This window comes from Platalea leucorodia (assembly GCF_965183815.1).
Source record: "Platalea leucorodia genome assembly, chromosome: 7".
Taxonomy (NCBI): domain Eukaryota; kingdom Metazoa; phylum Chordata; class Aves; order Pelecaniformes; family Threskiornithidae; genus Platalea; species Platalea leucorodia.
This window is the reverse complement of record NC_138829.1, coordinates 26,291,963-26,307,908: the sequence shown is the minus strand read 5'-3', so window position 1 is coordinate 26,307,908 and position 15,946 is coordinate 26,291,963. Positions and strand designations below refer to the sequence as shown.

The following is a 15,946-nucleotide window of genomic DNA, read 5'->3' as shown; positions in this document are numbered from 1 at the left end:
TGAAACTGCAAGAATCGAGGTATACTGTGGGTAGGCAGAAAAGAAAGGCAAGTCTGTAGAGAGAAGGAGATTCTCTAAACATAAACCGCACTTTAAGGTGGAAGTGTGACTCTTTCCTGTTTTGGGTTGTTGTTGTTGTTGTACTTGCTGGCATTCTTGATGACAATTTCAACCACTAGTCTTGCATTCTACCTACAGAAGGGTGAGCTGAATTTGGCTGTCAGTTGTGCTGTGTTAACAAAGTGGACAAGCTTATTATGAGGATGGAGTCTCTATGTAAAGAAGCATAAAGATCCATCTGGATTCTCAGCTCCCAGAAGAACCATACAGTATCAGCAGCAAAAGAAACCATAAGTACAGATCCAAAATTCTCTCCAAGAGACAATAAACATAGAAACAGGCACCTCATTTGACAATAGCATTTCAAATTATGGCTGACTGAAGTAAGGGGTTGTGTTTTGCAAATGTCATATCTGCATCCCTCTCCTTTCCTGTATGGACTCCAATTTATTTCACTAAAATCTGACTGAGATAAAATACAGGAGTCCCTCACTGGCCTTTTAGCTGCCAGGAGCACCTGGATTACTGGCAACTTGCTGACTTTGAAATCTGAAAGAAAAAGGTTTCAGACAAAACTATAGAAACTGCACACGTGTGCCTGGGTCTGTTAGTCATCAGGACATCACATGGGGATGGGAGATTACAGTGCTCTTCTGGGGAAGAGCTTACAGTAACTGTGTAAGACTGCAAAGCTGAATGAGTGAAGGAGAAGGACTCTGGCAGAGAGACAGGAGTGTACACGCAGAAGTCTAGAGTGATCAGAATAGAGTTGGGCAGGAAGGAAGAAAGGCAAGGAGGGATAAGGGAGGAGGGGACAAACCAGGAACAGATGGATCAATTGTATAGATTTTAAGGACAGAAAAGATCATTGCAGCTGTATAGCTTGACCTCGCCTTGTGAGTAGAACCATTTTTTATGTAGGAGGGCATGGTCTCAGTTTGGTAATGAATCTTTATAACAGCTAAAGGAAGTGCAGTTGTACTCCACAGAATATAGTTTTGCTGTAACTCAAATGCTGAGATAAATGCAGGAGGATTTGCATAAATTATCTGCTTGAGGACTGGCACTGGACTACTGGAAATTCAATGCATCCTGTGGGTCTCAGTTTCCAAGACAAGTGAGAAATCCTGCCTAAATGAGCTGTCTCTGCTGAGACAAGATGCAAAGACTCAACTTTTGAATGTAGCATTTTTTTGCCAGCATGTGCATTTCTGTTCTAGGGTTGCTTAATCATTGTACTTCAAATCACTGGAATAAGGTGACCACAGCATTACTAGTTGAGTTGTGCTTTGGTGGTCCAATACCGTGTACTATCTCCTTTATCCTCCAGAATCAGCTTCCAAGGCACGTGGGACAATTAAGAGTTCTAGGCACATCAAAGTCTTGTTGGTGGCTTGAGCGTTCATCTGCCTTGCTCTGCCTTTTTGGAGTTGGTTGCTGTTACTGCCTTTTTCATACCATGTTCAGGCACAGCTTCATAGCTACAATCCCAGTGAGATTGTGTAAACTAGGAGAATTCTCAATTTTTTGTTTGACACTGTTATTTTTCCTTGGTATATCCCTTCTTATCTCTGTCTAATTTGATGCTTTTACCTGTTAGGGTGACCTCCACTGAAAGGCAACTGAATGGATTCCAGAACAGCCTTCACAGTGCTGCATCCTCTGAGCCAGGGGCAAATTCCACAGGTGAGTGCCAGTGCCGAAGACCAGGAAAGCGGGGGTGGGCATGCTAGGATGCTTTCATCTTTCTCAAGAACTCGTAGGGAAAAAACTTTCTCAGCAAGAAGAAGAAACACAGCTGCCTACCCTGCATGTCGTGGTTCCTAGGTAACAGTCTGGGTTCAGCTGTGCAGGGAATGTATTCCTCCTGGGATTAAAAAGACTAAACAGAAGGGAGCAAAGGCTGAATTTCATAGAGTTGGAAGAGGAAGATGCCTAAAAATGTAGCTGGGAAAAAAAAATTGGCTAAAATGGTTGCTCTTTGCTTTAGGCTTTGGCTCAAAGATGCTCTGTTGTTTAAGCTTGGCCTGTAATAAAGGGCCAGGACATTCTTTACATTTTTCTTTGGTCTTGTAGAAAAGCCCCTTAGTTCAGAAAGACATAGCTGAGACTTGTGAATCAGCTGCATAGTGAAGTCAATCAGTAGAAGTGAAAGTTCCCAAAGGAAAATCACTGAGACTTATAGAATCAAATCTTCATCATTCCCTAGTGGCTAATTAATTCAAACAGCCTTATCTGCTGTTAAGGTCTTGGTAAATGAGGACCTAATCCATTTTTCATTGATGCAGACCTATTAGCAGGTAGAGTGTAGCCTTGATGAACCCATATTACCCATGGCCCACAGTACTTTGTGATGGTGCTGTAATGGAATATATGGACAAATTATGGTCGAGTGCTTTAAAAAATTATGTTTCTGGCCTTTTGTTTTGGTGTGAAAACCCTGAAAACATGACTTGAGTATCACTAATGCAGTGATCTCTGTTTTCACAGGCTGAAAGAAAAGTTTGCATAGGGGTGAACTACCCAATTCATCTCTTGGATATTTAGCTCTGAAGCTTAAAGATGGCATTTCCATTATTAATGTCAGTGATTTTATTGCTGATCCTCTAGCACAAACATTAAGCTAATGCACTTATTAATACAGTTCCAAACTGTCTCCCATGCTTTACCACCTGCCAAAAACTCTAGTTTTTTCAACTACAATGAAAGTGTGGCGGCTTGTCATCCCTATGGCCTCATACTCATTTCATGGAGACGCAGAAGTTGTGTGTGAGCTCTGTGCCACTGGTGTAATGAGAAAGAAGGCAGAGATTCTCATGAGTATCTACACATAGGAAGCTAAATCTGCAAGCTGTCATTTGGGGGTTACTTGTAGTGTCTGAACAGACAGTTTCCTATCAAAGTTCCTGAAAGCTTAACAGGATTTATTCTATTAAAGAAATACTAATAATTACTACCTCTAGGGAGCGTTCAAAATGCTTCTGACCTGATTTTTCACTGAAATTGAACACCCAGCCACTAGTGGGTTGTCAGTCATTCTGAAAATACAGCCATTATCACATTGCTTTTTTTATTTTGTGTTACTTTGAGGGTCCCACAGCATTACAATGATTGTTTCCTGCTTCATGGAATTTAGCAATTCAATTAGTATTAGTGAAACAGGGTGATTATGAACTAAGAAATCAATTATCTTTTCCAAGTCTTCTTCAGAATATATGTGCTGAGTAGCAGCTAAGCTAAGTAGTATGATGGGTTGTTCAGTTCCAGGTTGTCTTTATGAGGCTGTGTTTGATATGGTGAGTGCAGATGATGAAGGAAGGAACCTACAGGCTGTTCATTTTTTTTACTGTGTATATTAATAATGTAAGGTGTATGGAGACATGTTGCCACATTTTGCTGTTTTATTTTCTGTTCCTCTCTAGTGGCATTAGGTGAATAGTGCATGATGAATTCTTCTTCTCAAGAAAGTGAAGTTCTAGGTAAAAAAGGTGTCATTTTCCCACTAGAATTCAGCTTTTGAACAACTGGCAAGAAACATCAAGCAAGTTCTGTAGCTACGTGGAAGACCTCATAGTTAGAAATTTATTATATTTATTATACTTCCTTTTTGAAAACACTAACAAAGCAGGTTTTAGAGAGAATAGAGGATGAAGGGCGCTTCATGAAAATATAACGGCATAGTTCCAGACAACTTCTCTGTTCCTGAACTGAACTCTTGTCTGCAAGAGCCTGGAGACAGGAACAATCTGAAAGTATAGTTAACCCCTCAGTGCAGTTGTGGAGTGGATGCATGAGGTGATAACCGGCCCCAGCTGATTTTATTTAGTTTGGTTTGATTTGTAAAGGTATCAGCACCTATGAGTGAAATTTGTCTTCTGTCTTTATGCTTCTCTCTTTCGTTTGCTGCCAGCTTCTTCAGAGTTTGTGAAATTTTTATTTTAAAAGCTTCAGAAGACAGAATGCCTCTGGGGTTCTGTTTTGCTATGGCAAAAACATAATGTGCTAATAACCTATATAATTACAAATGAATATGAATCGTGATTAAAACTGGGCAAGACTGATGTCTGGCTCCAGACTTGACAGGACTTTCACCTTTTATACTCAGACTGATCAACAGTGATGCAGTTTTATTGTGCTAATGTTTATATTACTAGTGTCCACATGGCTTTTCCACTATGTGCGCTGGGAGAAGAAAAAAGCATTAGAGTTACTGATTAGGGGAGGTAAAAGTTAGTAATATGCTATCTGAGTTTGACAGCAGTGAAGACCGCTAATTCATGTGAAGTCTCAGATCTCTACCTAGTCTGCTTTAAAGTATCTCTTGAGAATACTTCATACAGAAGGTGAATGTCAAAACTCAATCTGAAGCTAGGGAGGAAACTTCTTGAGCTAGGTGGTATTGATTTTATTCCCTGTGATTCCCAGGTCTGTATCTGAGCTTAGTTGCAGGATGATGCACAGCTGTCTGTTTACTTTGGACATTCACCTGGCCCCCATATCTGCATGAATGCTAAGTCCTGAAGGTATGCAACTCTGAAATAAAGTGTATCATCATCTGTAAGGGCTTAAAACTGGATCCTGAACTGCCAAGAGACTAGTTGAAGAATATGGGGATTAATAAGCTGATTTGGATCTAATCCATGTAGAAGACAGGCTGCTGTTCTTAGTTTTCTAGTGATTTCCTTCTTTAGGCTAAGGTGGAGAGCAGTGTCTGAACGCCATCCAAATAAGATAAATGTGCAAGCAGTGTGGTCTGGTATAGAGCAATGAATGGAGCCTGCCTGCAAGCTAGCGATAGTAAGGAGCACTTTTGCACTTACTCTTCTCTGCATCTAGCACGCTCCAGATTTTTTTCACTTTACAGGAAATCTACAGGTATGCTGTGTATTTCTAAAGTTTTTTATATCCAAGATTATTGTATGGTCCTTCATAAGAAGGTCATGTATATCTTGTTATTGGAGACCTGAAATTAAAGTTAATGTTGGAGGTGCTAAGCTGTGACTAGCTGTTGTCTACCCACTGCTTGAATTAACACTATTCCTGAAATGCAGCCTCTTTTAGATAAGCTTAAGGAAAGAAAAGAAGAGATTCTTTTGGCAAGTATGCAAAAGTACAAGCTTCAAAATGGTCCCGCACCAGCAAAAGAAAAAAAAAAAAAGGAAGTAAACACAACAGGCATTTAAACAAGACACATACAATCACTTTGTATTGTTTGCCAGATCTAAACAAAGAAAATGCCTGGGATTTGGAGATTCTTATATCAGCCTTTGTGTCTCAGCTCTCTTGGAGCATAAAGGGTGGGGATGGGATGGGATATGTACTGTTGCCACTGTGCATGCCCTGTGTCAGACTCCCAGCCATTTGCTACAGTAGGGTGGAATTCCCAGCTGCCCAGCCTTGTCCATGCTTCCTCAGCTTCTGCCAGGCTCCCTTGCAGCCTTGGAAGGCAGTAGACTGTTGAACACCAATGTATTTATTTTTATGTTGTTACCACATTCCCAAGAGGAACCTTGGCTATGATTTCAGCTGGTCTCACCACACTGTCCAAATCCTTCATCAGGAGCAGCTGGGAAAAGAAATCACTCAGGTTTCTGCACAGCACATTGCTGGTACGCCTCCTCCCTCCTACTAATCCTGTTAATTCCAGTCTTCATTTGCCACCCTTCTGGTTCTCTCTTATTGCTGTGACTGACTGCACAAGTGGTCTTGACTTTGAAAGGTGACCTTCAAACGGGCACCTCGAGTAACCTCTACCTCAGACTACTTTGGGTACTCAGGCTCAAGATACCTTATGACACAAAAGAGCAACTTTTGATGTCACCTCATTACTTATCCTAGTCCAGGAATGGAGTAATGATGAGCTCTTCCACATAAATCCTTCCAGAACCACCTGTCTGGCTGAGAAGCTCTGGGTGGGTCACTGAAAGGGAACAGCAGCGTGATACCCAGCATGTTGCATCAAACTTTTCCAGTGCAGCCTCTCACCCTGCACACAGCCTTTGTCAACAGCAGTAATAACATTCTGTCAGCATCTCTCTCTGTAGTGCCGTCTCTGTGCAGAGAAGGGATTATTGAGAAATGGAATTAGTCCATTTTATCATATTTTGGAAAGCAGTGGAGCTTGAGGTGAATCCTACTATTGTGCCTCCCTTTTTGGGAGGGCAAAACAATCGGTTGCAATGGAGGATATTTGGTTTCACATTTGTTTTTAGAATTATCTTCCTAAAGCTATTCTTCTTTTATGCATCACGAAAACATCCTGGATCTTCTCTCCCTCTCTCTCCCCTGCTGACTTCCACAGCTTCATAAAGAGGGCAAACAGGAAGGGGGAAAAGATATTTTCTCTCCCTGCTAGAGTTGTTGCATCTGTCCCAGGTCAGATAATGACAGACAAGCCTGTAGTACCAGATGGACCAGAAGGGAGAGGAGAAGGGTAAAGAAAGACCTTCTCCTTACCCCATTTCTTGGGACTCTCTGAAGGAGCAGGGAACCATTACCTTACGATTAGCAATAAGCAAATATTGTTGTGTCTAACCAACACCTTTAAAATAGATACAAATTATCAACAGGGCATGACTATGTTCGAGTTTATCCAGTTATCCGAAAACTGTGTAAGTCTCATTAAATCCCAGTAGAGTGTAAAGCGCTGCCAAAACCAGCATTCCAGGCCCTTCTCAGATGATGTTAAGAAGATAATGTCCAACTCAGCCATCGCCTCTCAGCTAGAGCTGAGGGCCAGCATTCACTTCTAATCATCAGAAATGACATTTATTCCTTAACTTGTGAGAGCAGCCTGCCTCCTGACACCTTTAGTCAACCTTTTGCCTTTCTTTTATGAAGGGAAGGAGCTTTTTCCTGCTGCTACTGGTCTCATGCCACTGAAAGGACATTCCAAGTCTCAGGACCACTGGGAAAGCAGGAGAAAAAGGAAAGGACAGTCTCTAGAAATTGGCATCCCTGTTTAAGAACTAGAACCCAGCTTGAATTTTAGGAACCTTCACTTCTGACAGACTCAAAGAAAACTCCAAAGCAGGATAAGTAATGACTTCAGGCAGTTGGCATTTTTGCCTGACTGGAGGCTGAGCATTGCTTGTTCTCAGTAGTTAGGTGATGGCGCACTGCCTGTATTTCCTTGCTGTGTTGGAAATGTCATTCAAGATCAGGTGTGCAAAGACTGGGGAGAGGTTATATAATATCTTGGCTACTTCTGTCTCACATCTGGCCCTTTGGCATTAAGCTACCTATAGAGAGGATGACTTTGCCCATCCAAATTGGATTTTGTTTTAATCTGGTATTATTTTACTGAGACTAAAAATAGAAGCCAAAATGTGTGTGAACAGGGTAAAAGGAGTGTCTGAAGCTATGAAATGAAATGTAGGGAAGAAGAGCCAGAGAAGAGAGAGCCACAACAAACCAGGGAGTAGGGAGCTGAATAAGAGAAATCAGAATGAAGGCTGTCAAGTGCAGAAGGGCATTAGTCAGGGTGAGGAGCCCACCCAATGTCTTCTCTGTAGCATGGGGAGCAGGAAGGCTCATGCTGGCTTCCACTGCTATTTCTCCACTTGTTAATGAGGCTGCTTGCTGCTCTTTTCGTGCAGGGACAGTTCACTTAAATACAGTTGTGTGTATTGTTTGTGTCACACCCCACACACCCCCCAAGTCAATTTTCATGACTTGGAACTGCTGCTTTCCCTTGCCTGCCTGGTCCAGCAAGCCAACTTGAAATTGTGCCCAAAAGATGGGGGAGGGAAGACTGGCCTTCTGTTGTCAGCTGTCCTGGCTTGCTAGTGTCAGTCATCCATGGATATAAATAAACCCCATCTATTTATTGCCTTTCTTAGTTGCACTATATATTATCAAGAGAATGCTGGGCATCACTCTAGGATTAGAAATTCCCTCTGCTCTGGGATAAAAAAAAATCTTAATTTCTAGGATTATCAGAGCTTTTCAGGGAGAAAGGAAGTTCCTGTTTTCAACACTAGATTCAGAAGGCTTCACCATGCTTCTCAGTTCTGCCACAGACTTGCTGTGGGTATGATGAAACAGGCCAAACTAGCTCTAAAAAATGTTAGCATAGGTCCCTGACCCAATATGGTCATCTAGCCTGGTGCTCTGCTCTGTCTCAATCCCGCAGCTTGGAAGCAGAGTAGATTAGGTGCTCATGTCTGACCAAGGCTGTGTGCGTTTGTGCTGGGAAAGTCTATATGGCACTGAATTTTAGTGTGCGGGTATCCCATAAATGACTTTACACAACTCCTGTGATTTCCTTGTGACTCAGAATCATATCTGTAAAATGGAGGTAATCCTTTTCTTCCCCCTATGTAGGTGTTCTAAGTGCAAAAGTGTTAAAGTTTTTGAGGTGCAGTCATGGATGACATAATAGTATGTAAACATGTGGACAGACATACAGGCAGATACTTTAACACCTCCTGGCAGGCAGAGAATAGAAGAGATTTAGTCTGTTGTATGTGGTGACTCACTGCAATGACTCTTATCGCTAGGGAGAATCAATCCTTAATGTTGGCTGCTGTCAGGAATGAGGTTTTTTTGTCCCCCTTACTCAACCAGAACCTCAGCCTACTCAACCAGAAGGAGGTGGAATGCTCACCAGTAGCTTTGAAATGTATATAATTCTATGAAGTTTTATCATTAATATTTATGAAATGATTGAATTGGCCATGAGCTGCACTTAGGGTAGGAACCTACATATTTACTTGTAGACACAGGAATGCCCCTCTCTGTGTTGAGTCCTCAAGGCAGCCATACAAGAGGAACTCACACAAAGTGATTTTAATTCAGTTGGTGAGAAAAGACAAACTGTACTGTGCATTTCTGTAGGGAAAGGAAGGCTCAAAAGTCTCTTCAAAACAGGAAGATGAGGATGGAGTTGGCTGCCTTTCTCATGTGCCTTTGTTTCTTTAATTTCAGCATATTGCCAAGGGATGGGTTTCTGGACTGGTAGCCTATCTTAATACACATGGTTGACAGTTTGGTTTCTAATTTAGGTTCCAAACTTTCTGTGCAGTGACACAGCTGGCAATCCTGCTTTCTAAACATCTTTCCAGATCCTCGGTGCTGTGTGATGTTTGGCTCTATGCTGGCCTTTCAAGGAGAGTGTATTTTTTAAAATATAGCAATATTTTTAATAAACACTTCTCAACAAATGTCACTCACATTTACAGGATACACAGGACAAGCTTTACCTACTAGATTAGCTGTAAAATGCAAACTGTCCAATATAAACTTGGTACATATCTAACTGTTTTGGATTTTTTGTTTTTAAAGGATTGTCTAAGGATTTTTAAGTGAAAGAAGTGAAGATGACATTGACTTTTTCCTATAACATGCCTAAGTAGGAAAATGTCACAGTATGAAGAATTAATATCTACCTCTCTAGTAATGGGAAGAAACATTTTTTTCTGTATCCCCATTTTGTTTCTTTTAAAGATCAACCTTTTCACAACCCCATCTCTGTTGCACCAAGGTCCTCAGCACCTTTTGGAGTGGGGAAGTAGACTCCTGTCCTGGTTTCCCCAGCTGGGATAGAGTTGATTTTTTTTTCTTCCTAGTAGCTGGTATAGTGCTGTGTTTTGGATTTAGTATGAGAATAATGTTGATAACACACTGATGTTTTAGTTGTTGCTAAGTAGTGCTTACACCAGTCAAGGACTTTTTAGCTTCCCATGCTCTGCCCGGTGCACGAGAAGCTGGGAGGGGGCACAGCCAGGGCAGCTGACCCAGACTGGCCAAGGGGCTATTCCATACCGTATGACATCATGCTCAGTATATAAACTGGGGGGAGTTTGCCAGGGGCAGTGATCGCTGCTTGGGGACATGCTGGGCATCCGTCAGCAGGTGGTGAGCAATTGTATCGTGTATCACTTGCTTTGTATATTACTATTGTATTATTATATTATTATTATTACTACTACTGTTCTATTTCATTTTACTTGAATTATTGAACTGTTCTTATCTCAACCCACAAGTTTTCTGACTTTCACCCTTCCAATTCTCTCCCCTATCCCACTGGGGTGGGGGGAGTGAGCGAGTGGCTGTGTAGTGCTTAGTTGCCAGCTGGGGTTAAACCACGACAACTCCCATGCAAGTGAATGAGTAAAAGACACAAAGAAAGAGACAAAGCATACTGATATGGGAGAAGGATTTAGAGCTGCTGGAGGAGCATGTGAAGAGATGACTCAGATGAGTCAAAGAGTGAAGAAGGTATTCTGGAGCTTGAGAGGAATACCAACAGCACTTTTTCACACAGTAGCTTATTAAGTTGTCATTCTCATCTGTGATCTCTTACTGTAGAGAGAGGTTGTGTGATAGGGAGATCCACATGATGGCTGAGATTTGCAGAGCAGCACAGCAATTTTTCCCACAAAACATTCCACCGTGATTACTTAAAATCTTTGCTGTGTTTTTTTTCCAGCCTCTGCTCGCAGAGAAGGACTAACACTGAAGACCAGGTGAGGAATCCAGGGTGTTGCTTCAAGTATGGGGCAAAGGAAAAAGCAGCAGTGACTTCATACCACCACACTCCCATAACACCCAGGAAAGAGTGAAGAGGAGGCCCTGGTGAGAGTACACCCCACCGAGGACAGTACCAGAACATCTGTGGAAGCTGATGATACACCTGCAAGCTGAGGTGAATGATTGCCTCTGAGAGCTTCTGCTGCTGAGTCTTGCGGTCCCCTCCTCCCACCTCTTCCTGATCACTAACTGTGAGATCTTTGTATAAGACAGAGGTCCTCCAGCTGTCTGTATTGTTCTTCCTAAGGTCCAAGTTTGAACATAAAGTCTCATTTGCTCAGCCATTTCAGTCTGTCCTAGTCTGGTAACAGCCAAGATTCTCTGCTGTCATCACATGGCAACCATCAGCAGAGAAAAATACTAGAACATAGGACTGGAGACATCCGTGTTGGTTGCCATCTTGAATTTTGGCACAGAGCCATAGAAATGATGAGTTTGAATAAAGTAATTTCATTTTTTTGTTTTGGTTATAATTTCAGTTGCTAATTCACACCCCCAAAATATTTGCTGTCATTATATTGGACAGGATTTTAAATCTGTCTTTATGTTTCACTGTTGGATGCTTATGTTCTGTGTGGCTTATTTTTGTATTTTGGTTTATGTTTGTTTAGGCTTTATAAACTTTTTAAATTGGCTGATGTTTTCAGACCCAAGCTTGAACCCTAAGGCCCAGGTGGCTCCTATCAGTTGCGATAGTGGCTTGGTGAAGCACTCCAGTTAAAATTTGCCTAATGCTATGAAAATTAATTTGCTTGTGTTAGAAAACAACATCAGCAGCTGGAAAATGTATTGGAGAGAAGATCCACCCATCCTTAAAATGAACAGGAAGCAGCTTCAGCTCTGGCTCTCTGTTGGTGCCAGGTTAAAGGAAAACTCAGTATTTTGCAACTTCTGCCTTGTCAAACAGCAGGTGGTTGTAATTCTCAAAGGGTACAAAATCTCCTATTGTGTGTATCAGAGCCCTCAGAGACTGGATTCTAATAGCCTGTTTGATCTGTTTTCTTATTCCACAGCTCCCCTGTCATTTCTAGCCTGTATAGTCAGTGTTAAGAGATCATTCGCATGTGTTGGCAAGTAGATAATGATCAAGCCAAATGGCCGACAGAAGAGACAGTGTCAGAGGGGGAAAGTGTTTTCTCTTGAAATGATTGTGTTTATGTTCACTCTTGGATTGTGCATATTCTCTGTCATTCAAGACCAGATAAATTGTGAGAAGATGAAATAATTCTGTTCGTACCCCATTAGTTTCACTATCGCTTGATCCAGGCATGAATTCATAGGACAGAACATGCATTTTTCTATTTCTGTTCCACTCACGCATATGACAGACATTGAATACTTCATTTGTCCAAAATGCAGTTCTCTGATGTAGGTGTTCCCTTTCTTACTTCATTGGCTTACCTTTCATTTCCTAGACAGTCGTGATCCTGTTCGCTTTCTCTGCATTTTTCAGCTGTGTTCTTCAAGAATCTCCACAGCATTTGTCTGCTGCCTTTGCCGCCATCACATATCATCAGTGACCAAGAGATTTGTAAAACCTCGTGAAGTTACTTTCACACCATGTCACTTATGTCTGTAATCATTGAATTCCACCCATGGATCTCCGAGATAGATGTTTCTACTGGTGCATCAAGTTGTCAGCTCGTGATTAGTGAAAATTTAGTTGCAGAAGTTCTTACTTCAAACTTCTGCACATCCTCAGCAGCTGTGGGCTTCAAGACCTTGGGTCTGTCTTCTCATAGCCTACTCTGCTACTCATCGTATTAGCTATAGCCTCCGGCTCTGTTCCAGAACTGTTGGAGGGCCTATTTCCCTGTAAGATTTAGCTTCAGTAAATAATGAATTCCATTCCTTTCTTCCTCCCAGGGGATCTGAGTTATCCTTATTCCACGGGGTTTCATGAGCAGGATTGAGTAGCTATAGGGTATACATCTTTGTGGAACTCTCACCTCTGTTTTTGCTCTAGTTTCTTCATTCAGGTTGTCACAGCCACTGCTGAAAACTAGAGAGAGGTTTGGAGGACAGAGATTTAAATGCACAGTTAGCCCAGGAAAAGTGATTGTCTTCAGAGGGTCATTGGCAGAAACAGCTTTCTTATATCTTTGTCTGGCAAATTACCAATTAGTGCTGACTTATTATGAACATAGGTTAATTGTTTTGTCAGCTTTGCCAGTCTCCCACACACTCATTTTGGGATAATGATTTGTACTCAGTCAGCATGTTTTCTGAACTTCTTTGCATTGCGTGTTAGATGTAGCCAACATCACATCTATAACTGTGAAGACTTAGTAGCAGTATATCAGACATCTTCTCTCTAAGATTTTTGAAATATTCAGAGAAATGGACATTGCAGTCTAAGACCCTCATTTCAAAGGGATGAATTTTGTCAGCTTCACGAGCAGTGAAGTCTTGTATCCTTTGTCCCTGGAAAATCTTTCTTCTGCTTCCAAAAAAATAAAAATACCCTGGGGATATCAAGACTGGTCCTTTACCTCAAGCCAAACACCTAGACCTTGAACTTCTGTTCAGCCTCAGGATATGTTAGGGCAGCCAGAGCATCAAGGGAAATAGCAGTATTCCTTTGCCTTGGGCATCTGCTGATCCCAGCTCTGAGCACAAATGCTGTTACCTTAGGAGCATGTGCAATAGAGAATCAGGAACAAATCCTGTGATTCCAGCCTCTTACTTTTTCTGTCTCCCTGTACCCCTCAGCCTGGAGTCCATGTATGTTTTTGTGCATGGTGGATACTGTGTACTGAAGGATAACATATGTATTTTGTCTCTTTGCAGCTCTGCTACCTCCATGTCTGTCCCTTTTCAAAAACCTCTCAGAGAGTGCTTCAGTTAAGAGATTCAGTGGGGAGGCAGAGAACTGTATCCCACACGTCTTGGAGAGAAGGCATTTTACAGGAAGTGTTTTCTAGTGCAAGGGAGGAAAGAAGAACAGCTAACCATTTTGAATTTATAATAGTTGCACATAAGGGGAGTACAATTATATATGTGCTCCTCAAGCGGGGATTAGTTTGCCTCTGCTTTTATGACATTTATTTCCCTGTACTCATCAACAAGTTTCATCAAAAGTGCCTTTGTTTACTGTGAGAAAAGAAAATTACCAATAGAAAGCCCCAACGATCGTTCAGCATCTACTTCCGTAGTGAGACGGGATAACGTAGCCAAGGGGTCCTCTTCTCTCCTACTCTGTGATGTTTGCATCACTTCTAAGTTAAGGAGCCTGTTCCAATGACAGAGAATCAGGCTTGTTAGTCTTGAAAGGAGTAAGGTGCACATCAGAGTCCTGGAGGCTGAGGTAATGCAGAGTTCATACAAGCATTTTGTGCTGTGTTTAGGTGATGAGCATGCCACAACATAAATATTAAGGGGGGGATATTAGATTCTCTCCTCTCCAGAAGCAGCTGACTTGTACTCAGTACATGAAGTATTAAGTTCACTTTTACATGGTTCATTTTGGCTTTAAAACAGCCTCACAAGTTGTGTGAATGCCATCAGTGGGAGATCATGTTGTGACACTAGATGGACCACTGAGTCTTGGATGCCAACGAGACATACTGAAATTTCCATTCTCAAGACTAGATATGCTTTTGGACAATCATGGTTTGTTGGAAATGCTCCTCACTATGATGCCTGGAAAGTCAACATACATATATCTGATACTGGTTCCACACTGTGGCAGGAGGTTTTGGTATCAAGACCTTTGTTTACTAGTAGGAATCTCAATGCTGTGCCTCTTCCTCATACCAGAATATGGATAGTCTCTGTGTGCATGGAGTTGAATGGCTGGCAGTGCTGGACCATTCCTCCTCTTTACCTGTGAAGGAGATCATCAACTTAAGATGAGTTTACAGAACAGACTGGATTCTCAGCTTGCATTCTTTCAGGCCTGTACTTTGTACTAATACAACAGTTCCAATCATTTTGGATTATTTGTTGGAAACAAAAGTAGTCTGGCTCCTGACTTATTTTTGTTAAGGTTTACTTGATCAAACTGCCAAGGACTTTCTTCCTCAGTCAGTCCTACATTTGCTGCATACATAATCCTGGGCTCACTGTTTGAATCTGGATGGTTTATTTGCTGATGTTTAAATAGTTGGATTTTTTTGGTTGCAGTAACTAACTAGCTGATTGATCCTCTTTATGCTATTTCCTTTCTGGACACATTATTCCTGTGGATCTGTCATGAGTTTCTTCCAAAAGAAGCTTCTGAGCTTCACTTAAACCTGGGATTTGACCTCCTTTTCTTCCTTCTAGAACCTCCTGTTTCTAGAGCTAAGACATCCTTGTTTATGCCAAACATCAGGAGGACCTTATTTTATCTTTATAGAATCAGGTCAGTCAAACAGTCCTTGAGATTGGTTACACCAAGACCATAAAACTTAACATTCATAGTTCTCTTCATGCTGAAGGTGGTTAATTGGAAGAGGTGGGCAAGGAGGTGTGTAAGGGAGAAGGTGAAAAGGGAGTAATTGTTCACAGTCTAGAAGAAGTAGGAGCATCAAATGAAACTAACAGATATCAAGTTCAAAGGAAAAAAAAAAGGGGGGGGGTGTATGTGGTTTTTTTTCACAGTATGTAAGTGACCTATGGAACTTCTTGTCACAAGATGTTGTGGATACAAAAAAGCGTATGTGGTTTGAAACGACGAGTAGACAAATCCATGAAAAAGTAATCTGTTAGGGGATATTAAATATTAAAACTAAAAATCAAGCAGGAAGTTTCTAAGACTCTTCAAGTGGCTCTTCTGGGGAAGTATCACAATGGGCTTTTCCAATTTTTAGCTTGTCTGTCAGGCATGTGCTGTTGACCACTGTCAGAGACAAGAGGTGGGCTAGGTGGTCTTGTAGTCTGACTGTGTATGGACGTTTTATTTTGACAGTTGCAGTACAGCCTACTAGAACAGCCAAGGCAAAGCTGCCTTCTATAACAGCGGCATGTTCCACCAGAATTCACTCTGTGGTGTTGGGTTCTCTAAGAAAAGTCTCCATTGCTGACATCTGCCAAGTTGTCACATGCAGCTTGTCTACATCTTCACCTGGATGGGCACTATATACTGCAGAGGCTTTCAGAATGATAAAGCTCTTACGAGAGCATAAAGAACACCAAGATCCACTTCTAGACAGTTGTGATTTTGGAGGAAAGTAGGTTGCTGTATGGAAGTCATCCATAATGTGATGTTTGTAAATGGTTCATCACTTAAATATGGACGAGAAAATACTTACCACTAACTGAAGTTCTTAAGTTATTTTATTCATACACATTTCACTTCTCGCCATCTTTGTCTTCCAAAGTGCTTGAGTGCAGAGCACCTTCAGGGTGAATATGCACAACCACAGCACAT

General features: G+C 41.6%; 1 protein-coding gene across 6 annotated transcripts in view; it reads left to right on the top strand.

Annotated features, from left to right (window-relative positions):
- The window catches only part of TTLL5 (tubulin tyrosine ligase like 5), a 147,243-nt gene extending 132,216 nt beyond the window's left edge, over positions 1-15,027 (top strand). For all 6 annotated transcript variants that reach the window (XM_082318434.1, XM_082318432.1, XM_082318433.1 and 3 more), the window contains 3 exons: positions 1,661-1,746; positions 10,493-10,529; positions 10,616-15,027. In XM_082318434.1, coding sequence (XP_082174560.1) covers positions 1,661-1,746; positions 10,493-10,529; positions 10,616-10,625 — 133 coding nt within the window. In that variant the 3' untranslated portion in view covers positions 10,626-15,027. The remainder of the gene's footprint in view (positions 1-1,660; positions 1,747-10,492; positions 10,530-10,615) is intronic.
- Positions 15,028-15,946: the final 919 nt, after the last annotated feature.